A 10,099-nucleotide genomic window follows, 5' to 3' on the forward strand; every position below is an offset into this window, starting at 1 on the left:
AAAATAGTAATAGCAAGCACTTTCAACAATTGCTGAAAGAGAATTCAACCAAAGTCAATGTCAAGTGCCCAACTAAAGAGCATACTAATCATCATAATGGTGACTTCAACATGTACCATGTGAAAGAAATAAAGCCAAACTGGTTTGTTCTGTAGTAAGTGAATATGGTAATGCTGTTTAAATATACAGTTTTCATTTATATGCAAATGCTTGTTTGCACTTTTTAATGTTACATGACAGTGATATATGAATACTCAAGTTATTTATTGTCTTTTGTGGTTTTTAAACTTCTTATCTTATGAACGGGCCAGCTTTACCACCCCTCACAACCACATGATCGCCACCTGATTCCCTTTTATTCTGGGAAAGAGTATAAGCAGTTACTCTTTATGACATCTTACTTATATTGGCTTATCTCAGAAGAGTGAACTGAACTACAGAGAAAAGTGCGGTAAACCAACTGAAGAGAAGATTTCTTTCCGGTAAAAAACAAATTATATACTTGCACTGACGATCTATATTATATTATATTATATATCATATTCTCTGTTTTCAAAGTCTAATAGAGTTATTCTAGTTGATGACTAATTGAACCAATGGTAATATCTACTATTGACATAACTGCACTCATAGGTTTTTCAACAGCATGAAGACCACTTTTATAATAATACAAAATATATAATATTTTAATAAATAAATGGGAATGATTGTTTACATAGAAAATCTATTTCATAATCATATCCTTTACATGTCTCAATTTACTATGATTTTGTACAGATCAATTTCAGATTCAGAAAGAAGAATGTCTCACACTGTCATACCCGTGACCTCCTCAACGCTGGTCATCCAGTTTCAACCACCGACACAAACACCAGCAGCTGGAACTGGGACAAATGTCCCTGTGCCTGTTTATGGACAACAGCTAGCAGGAGTTTCACCTCTTCATGAACTTCAGCCTTTTCTGAAAGGCCAACCAAAAGCCCTTGGGGTGAGAAATTGTTCATAAACCCAATTTATTTTATAATTTGTATGTGGTATTTCAGTCTGAGGTAAGGAAAGTAAAAAATGAAATAAATTCTAAAAAGGAGTGGTGCACACATGAACAAAGCATACACGTTTTTTTTTTTTATTGAAGAATGTGACTTATTGCCTTGGTGACAATCTAAGATAGCAATATAAGTTCAAGTTGATAATTTATTTACTTTAATTTGTCACATCATTGACACAAGTGTACAATGAGTGAAAATCTTGTGTGCATAGATCCTAGCAGCAATGCAGAATAAAGAATGCGACATAATTAACTACAATTATACAAAAAAAAAAAAAAAAACTCTCCACTGTGTCACCGTTGATGGTGATGGGGGCGTGTACTCATTTCTGTACTCTGAAGTCTACTATCCATCTATAGACAGATAAAAGTAGAATGGAACAGTGATCTGATTTGCTGAACAGGGGCGTGAGAAGGCTCTGTATGCATCATGGAAAGGAGTGTAACAATGATCCAGAATACGATTTTCCCTTGTGTTGCAGTTAATTGGTTGATAGTACTTTAGCAGTACTTTCTTCAGTTATGCTTTGTTGAAGTCCTCAGCCACTATAAACGCAGCCTCTGGGTATGCGGTTTCCTGTATGTTGATTATTGAGTATAATTCTGAGAGCGTCAAATCAATGTCCGGAGGTATGTGTACAGCCATAACAATAACAGCAGAGAATTCCCTTGGGAGCCAGAAAGGTCGACAGATGAGCATGAAATATTCCAAGTTAGGGGAGCAGAACGTTTTTTTTTATGTGTATGCTCTTACGATCACACCACATCTTAATGATCATAAGACAGACGCCGCTGCCTTTCATTTTCCCTGTAAGGTCTCAAAAAGCCAGGTGGATCAATGGCAGTTTCAGTATTATTATCCCAACTCTGCACATTAGTAGTAGTAAACTGAATAGTGGAGGCTGGTTTTAAAGCCGCCTGAAGCTGCCTTTACACTACACACTTCACCCGTTGGACCGAAAGTAATTTATTTCCAATGGAAAGTAGCGCGGGAGCTGCGTTACATTCACTAAAATTACTCATTTTACCATGGTGAATAAGCCGAGGTAATGATTGCTTCAAGGCCAATTTCAAAGTTCTGAAATGTTGTGTGCAGTGGAAAGGCGGCTTGAGTCTTACTAACATGCCGGCTCACCTGCCTCTTTTCTGGCGATGCTTGTGCAAGCGGTTGGTCCAGGTGATTGGGAACGCTCGGTTGTTTATTTTAAAGGTGCTGTCTGTAAGAATGACAGCCAGTGGTCGAAATAGGTACTGCAGTCCAAATTCAAAATATCAGAGATCGTTGTTTCTCCCGGCCCCTCCTCCTCAGACTCAATGCTCACGAAGTTCGCCAGTTTGAGAACACGCAACAGGAACGAACGCAACTGACAATGAAATCCCGTGGAGACTTCTACACTGTAAGTTGATGAGTTGATTTATGAGCGTTTTAATATGCTCTGTAATATGTTCTCGCTCATTGAAATTTTTAGATGGATATCAAGGCTTTTAGCTTGTGTGGAATCTGCAATATCTGACCTAGTTTGTTTGCTCATTTTCAAGGCTGCAATACGCTGTTTCCTGCCAACTGGCATCCCGGGTGTCGAAATACTATTGGGTGAACCGGCAGTGGGCGAGATCACACAGACCAAAACAAAAACAGACATTAAAACACAGAATGTGTAAAATAATAAGTAAAATAACCGGCTGTAGAAGTGTTTTTCAGAGAAACGAATATGTGAACTCAGCATGTTTCCTAAATATCTGCAAACATATTATGGTATTTTTATGCATTAGTAGAGTAGAAAAGGTACATACATGTGCGTCTACGAGTGAAGGGTCATCATACAATGGTTTAAAGTAACGTTCCCAAGTTCTGGGGCCCGTTCTTCGTACGTTGCTTATTACATCCGAGATCAAATGACACATCCAAGATGATATCATCGTGCGAATCATGATCTGGCTAACTCGGTTCTTCGAACACACTTGCCGGATATGATTAGTATCGCTGGATTGAGTTATCTGAGATAATTGCGCGTTCATGCGCTGGTTAAAAGGGGATATGTATCGATAGTAGAAACATTGATCAGCAACGCTGCTATTGGCTGCTCAGCGTGGCCAAAGAACGCACTCGGTTTTTCAAGTTTATTCGGAATTTTAATGTTTAATCAAAACGCCAGGGAACACCTCAAAGTCTGCAAAAGCCAGGAGAGAGGGCTGGCAAATTTAAATCCGTTAGAAGTGGCCATGTTAGATGTTTTTATCACTTAATAGCTTATATTTTTGTATTTTAATAATTGCATAATTACTTTGTGTATTGTAATGTCAGTCACCATACTAGAACATGGGAACAAATAAAAGTGAAGTACAAAAATATTCTACATAATGGTAATTTTTAGTTATATTATAGTCTCTTTTATAAAAGGCACTGTTAAATAAATGGTGTTCTGTTTATAAAAGCAACCAAGAAAAAGGCTGAGAAAAAAATAGAAAAGATCTTAGTAGCCTACACTGTAAAATAATTTTTGCTGCGTTAAATTAAGGCCGTATAGTCATTTCAACTGTTAAATCTTGAGTAATGATGAATTGCTTTGACTTGTGAAAGTGAAAACTGATAAACTTATGTTAATGTACACATATTTTGCCATGAGTTATTGATCACATTTTTCCCCAGTGTAGTTCATTGTAATGACATTGTGTTTTCCTCTTTTGTGCACTTTTACATAATACACACTTGTATCTGTTCCCAAGAAAGTGGTGGCTGAAATATGTGCAGTAAGTGGACATTTTCTAACTTTCCAAAGGAAAGAAAGTATAAGACTTTGTAATGTCCATTTGTTTCCATTGCACTGGCCAGTGAATAAACCCTCTCAGATAACTGTCATATGGAGGAACTAGCCTACCTGCAAGTGCATAAATAACTTTACTTCATTTATACTTGAATGCTTTATGGCTGCAATATAAGTTGCAGGATTCCACATCTACAGAAAGGCCTACAGAAGAGTCTTCACAGACAGAGGAGACATAGGCCTACAGCTGGGCAGTGTATAGCCAACTTTTCCTTTTTATTTGTTGCATGAGGCATGTGTCTAATATCTCTTGTTGCAGGCACTTGACCACTGGCTTGAAATAAAACTCAAGGAACTAAGCATATTTGTCTTTTATTAAACATTTAATGAAAAGTGTTTTTTTTTTTTAGCAATGTTGTGTAATATGGCACATGCAACAATGTCACAGGCCCTGTCAGGTGTGCAACCCTCAGACTTTTCAGACACTGAAATCTTCCCTTTAGTTAGCCAAAGTTCATTTCATTGTGTGCCCTTGTCCTGGCTAGAGCTGCATTGTAACTGGTTTGGGTCAGGGAATGGGGTCATAAAACACCTGTCTGCAGGAACATGTCATAATCACCTATGAAAAAAATGCAGTTCTGTTAGGATCAGCATAAGTGTATGTAATACATTGAGCTTGATATTTAATTGTGGAACTTTTCTTACCACTTTCAAATAATGTGCATAAATGTGAATCTCTGAAAATTCTTAAGTCATGCACAAATCCTGGCCATTTTGCTTTCACATTTGTGATATGGAAGATTTTAGTCAACTGCCTTTTTTTTATTTGATATAATATTACTAATCTGGAATATTAACTGGGCTGCACATTTACATTGTGAACCCCCTTTCTGTTCACATAATCCCCTTCATTGAGGCCTTGGTGGCAGTCTATGGTAGCATAGTCTATGGTACCAATCACGTTAGTGAAGCCTGAGTGACATATCTGTAATCGTCATGGTCATGATTGTATGATCTTCATAAAAAAATATTATCGCCTAAAAAAAAAATAAAAAAAAATAAAAAACTGCTTTACAACATTGGGTCTTAAGTGGCTTGGAAATGGCACAAAAAAAAAATAAAAAAATAAAACTGTTTTTTAAACATAAAGGCGACAAAAAACGACAATTTCACGAATCACGAGAAAAAATATATATCTCAGAAAGAAAGTGCACTATCGCGCTGCGCTGTCCTTCCCGTATCAGCTCCGCTTATGAAGCCGGGATCTATGGCAATCCTGTTAACATGAAATAAGCCTGCTCCCGAGCAGGTTTAAGATTGCGCACATGTTGCTATGACAGCAAGTCCAGGATGAGCGTTGAAGAACCAAACAATCCAAGATCATGCCAAATCACCAACAATCAAATCCAGCTAAGTGAGTTAGCGACGTACGAAGAACGGACCCCTGATGTTTGATCTTATATCCAACAGGGTTTGGCAGTCATAGATAATAATACGGCAGTCATACATACTAATACTGCTGACATCCAAAACAAAAAACAAAACTAGAAACACAAAATAACAAAAAGCGTTGCATGTTGCTCAGTGCCATCTTTCTCATGACTATACTTTACAGAGTAAAATTGTATACATTTATAGTGTATCAGTCACAGAGTAGAATGTTTTAGGATTTGCAAACCATCAATTAAAAAAAACAAAAACAAATTTGCTCATCTACAAATCAGTATGTGACCTAGATATCTTTGTAGTACAATCATAAATCCATAACTACAGCTGCTATAAATTTATATTGTTCATGTAAAATTGTTCCCCAAAAATTGATACTGTTTTACTTTATAAAAGACTCTCTTGTCCTTCACAGACTGTCCAGATAATGATTGGTCTGTTGACTCTCCTGTTGGGAATCGTATCTACAATTTTTGTAGATTCCATCTTTGTATTAAGTGGTATTCCTTACTGGGGATCTCTCATCGTAAGAAACAATTATACAAGTGTTGTGTCTTTTTTAATGCAAGTCACATATTCCAATAGAAGCCTTGATTTTTGTCTTCTTCTCTGCTCTCAGTACATTTCCGCAGGCTCACTCTGCATTGCTGCAGAAAACAAACTGAATTCACCCTCCAGTTTGTGTTTGGTATGTACACTACACTTCTTATTATTAGGGGCTTAAGCAGTAGAGATACTGGAACCCTATTGTGTTTGCACTGATATTCTGTAGTGATTTTGTGATTTATATTTCCGATTTCATTCCATTTCTGCCTTTTTAAATGTTCTGAAACTCGTTTTCAAGTTTTTTTCAAACTTTTCCAAACATGAAACTATGCTAGCCACTATATTTCTGTATCCTATTGTCTCCTGCATTATCGCTTTTGACAGAAGGATGCCAATATAAGGCTGTTGGTCCAATCTTCACTAATTTTTTCTCATTGCATTTAGGAAGGTTGCTAGCAATTAATACAATACATTGTATTAAATAATGAATACATTTTTCAGAAATTGATATTTATCTCCTGAACGCAACACCGAAAATTGAATGGATATAAATTACATGACATTTGAGCTACAACTTAAATTCCTTTTCACTGTAACTGAAGGATCGGTAAAGTTGAAAATGAATTTGAATCTTCTTTGGTGGATGTCAAAACAATAGTATGGCTCGGCTACATAAAAAAAAAAAAAAAAAAACATGTCTGCTAGCAGCCAATTAAATTTCAGCGACTAATAACGCAAAATCTGAATGGCCTACCTTTATGAAAATTGACATATTGATGTACATAATGTGAAAATGAGCATGTGTACCAAATTTTGTGTATAAAAAATACATTTATAACATTTTGAGCTGATATTGTATTTATTATTGTGTTGACATTACAGTTTAAGCCCAACAGTTCACACAAATGCACTGTTTAAAAAGGTTAGAAGGCCACACATATTATACAAATAAATAATACAAATAAAAAGGACCTTAAGATAAATACTTCTGGACTTCCGGTGACGTCATCAAACTGATGGCATCTTGAAAGATTAGTTCTCAGACAAAGTGATAGAATTTAGCCCCAAAACACGAGAAAGCGCTGAGTCGCCATTAAATGTCTGCTCAGATGATACTGTACTATATACTGTTTGCTGTAAAAACTACAGTATTTTTAATAATGTAGTTATTAGATACCTTTCATTCATATCCCTTAATCATCCACATGAGCCATTGGAGCTTGGACTCCGATCACTGATGCTTGGGGGTATATTTTATTTATTTATATAAGTAGTGTATTTATCACACTCCATAAACATTTCCATCAATGTTAACAAACTAAAGTTCTTGCTAATTTATTAATCCATTTCATGTTTCCCCCCCCTACCTACAGGTGAAAGGTTCACTTGGAATGAACATTTTCAGTGCTATAACTGCAGGCATTTCCTTTATCATGATTTCAATGGATTTGGGTCTAGGGCCGATGAACATGTACAATTACTGCAATGATTATGATTGTTATTATATTGAGAACAAGTATAAGGTATGTTACCAACTTTTCTATTCACATTTGTTTAGTAATTACAGTAAGATCACTGTGTGCTCAGTACACTTGTCAAAAGTCAAGTCTTAATCTCCTTTCATCTGTCACTTCTTTTTTCCAACATTTCAGAAGTAGTTTATAGATCTCTTGCTATTACTGATCATTTGCGATGCAAGAAGGCATTATACATTAATTTTAAACTCAGTCCAGTTTGACCTATAAATATGTTGTATTACCATATGAACCTCAAGGATGATAGATACTGAACTTCTGAACAGCCTGTGTACTGATGTGAGTGCTAATCATCAATTATTAGGGCCCGAGCACCGATGGTGTGACCCTATTGGAATTGCTCCGTTTATTTTTTCATTATTATTTGTGCTTTTGTTGAATTCTCTCTCAGACTCTCTTCTGGGGAATCGGTAGTGTATCATTGATATTCGCCTTCCTTCAGTTTATCATCTCCATCTGTCTGTCAGCATTTGCCTGTAAAGTCGCCTGCTGCTGTTCTCCACAGGTGAGTGATGATGCGTCAAGTCTTTGACAAACGTTTTTGTCAGCTAAACCCCTTCAGATATGGAATGGAAATTGTTTCTTACAAGGGTGCTTACACTTGGGTTCACGCTTTACAAGAACCAACGAGTACTACAACTTACAATACAAATATTATTTCTTAAATTCTTCACTTTCGAATGTTTAAACCCTTAAAAGTGAACTATAATATTTTTGCGGTAAAATATCCAAAAACCACTAGACCAGTGTTATATATTTTGTTTAGTTGATTACTTACAATATCCCAAATGTTTCCAACAATTTGTAAATCATGAGAAAATTATGATTTTAACCAAGGAAACGGGACGCGTGAGCAGTGTGAGGGAGTAGAAAAGTTACATACATGTACGTCCACGAGTGAAGGGTTATCGTACGATGGTAACTTTCCCAAGTTCTGTTGTTTGATCTTATATGCAATAGGGTTTGGCAGTCATACATAATAATATTGCTTTACCCTTGGGTTCCGCTCGTACTGCCATAGTAACCATGGCGATAGACGTGGACAACTGCGTTACGTCTAGCAGCACGCTCACGCTGTTGTTGTTTTGTTCAAATATTATGAACCATGGCAAGCAGACTTTGGCACAAAAGGAGAACTAAAAACGAGGATCAATATCAGCGTGGCGTTTTCGAGATGCCAAGAGCTCCACGTACATGCTAACTTCGACTTGACAGAGACGCGAGTGGCCTCACAAGTTTAATTCGTCTAATAAACTGACCTGTGTAAGTAGTAATTCTGCACTTGCATGTAGTTCAGTAGAATGAAATGTCCTCATTCCTTTATATCCGCGGGACTTGTGTGTGGCGCTGATATCTGTCTCTCATTAGCAATCGCGCCCTGCTTCACACCACAGTCATGTTAAAAACATCAATGTATTCACTCATCCATAAACATTATTAGATCCATCAGCTTGACGACAAGATCCATAATTCCGCTTAAAGCAAATGCGTCATCAATATACGCCTTTGTTATCGACCCCTAGCGGTTAATTTACATATTGTAGCTTTAAGCTTTTACCATGTAAAACCAAAATGTTTTATGTAAATATAAAGTGAACTTAGCACACATTGCATTACCAAATGTTAAACTTGCAGCACTTGCAGAGATGTAGTTTGTGAGAAGCCGCTCTAAAAGTGTGGTACTATAAGCGGCACATGTACATGATAACAGTACAGCTTTTCACTCCGAAACATGCAACTACTAATTCAATGGAGTCAATTTTTCCCTACTTAAAAACAGTTCAAATATGTTATTTCAAGACTTTTATCAGGTTGTCCTTAAAGCACCATTTCTTGTAGAACTGCTTTCTTTAGGATAAGCGTAAGGTTCCACACCATGACATTTCAAAAGGATTTCGTTTTTTTGCTTTTTCTACTCCATTTGAAGTATATTTATGTCTATAATCCTGTAATACTGAAACTGTCTGTCAGTGTCATTGCATTTGTGCCATTTTACAGTAAGAAGACGTAAAACTCTACATGTGTATTTTTCCAAAGGTGCCGTTTGTTCCACAAGTGTTAACTCAACATCCCTGTTGTTTTGGGCACAATCACTTCCATGATCTGAACAACTCAGAGGTAAGAGAAGCTTGTAACCCCAGTTTAATTAAGACTTTGCGTAAAAACGGTACTAAAAAAAAAACATTTCCACAAACAAATGTATTATTTGTGTCTTAGTGTCACTATAGTGTCACTTAGTGTCACTATATGTGAACTGAAAGTGTGTAAAGCGCTAAGTAATGGGTGCATTAATTGTTTAATAATATCAATAAATAAGTAATATGTAAGCAGCGTAGCTGATCATATATATTATATTTCTTGCAGATATCTGTGGTCAGCAACCCTGCCATGCATCATCCTCCTGCAGAAATTCCTCCACAATACAGTGATTTTAAATAAATATGAATATTAAAAGTCGACAGAGCTGAAATGGGACACAAAGGTTTTCCCAGTGATTTCCTGTCCATTATCTCTAATGTCTTTCATTAAAAAGAGAACATGACATCAAATGAAAAATTACTTGATCAGATAATAATTACAGATTTTTTATGTCACAAATGTGTAAAGAATTACTATTCAAGAATAGATACTATTTTATGACTTTCTTACCTTATGTTAATTAAGACAGTTGTCTAATCATTAATAAAACTGGTTAGCTTGTTTTGCACAACTAATTGCTTAATACAGTATAATCTGTAAGAATAAAGTATACAGAATAT

General features: G+C 36.2%; 1 protein-coding gene across 1 annotated transcript; it reads left to right on the forward strand.

The window, feature by feature from the left end:
• Positions 1 to 419: 419 nt before the first annotated feature.
• On the forward strand, positions 420 to 10,099 carry LOC307157405 (membrane-spanning 4-domains subfamily A member 4A-like). Its single transcript, XM_079869336.1, has 8 exons — positions 420 to 482; positions 778 to 988; positions 5,675 to 5,785; positions 5,879 to 5,947; positions 7,179 to 7,328; positions 7,732 to 7,845; positions 9,378 to 9,458; positions 9,705 to 10,099. Exons 2-8 carry the CDS (start codon positions 803 to 805, stop codon positions 9,777 to 9,779), a joined length of 786 nt encoding a protein of 261 aa, XP_079725462.1. The 5' UTR covers positions 420 to 482; positions 778 to 802; the 3' UTR covers positions 9,780 to 10,099.

The sequence above is a fragment of the Squalius cephalus genome, assembly GCF_949319135.1.
Source record: "Squalius cephalus genome assembly, chromosome: 4".
NCBI lineage: Eukaryota > Metazoa > Chordata > Actinopteri > Cypriniformes > Leuciscidae > Squalius > Squalius cephalus.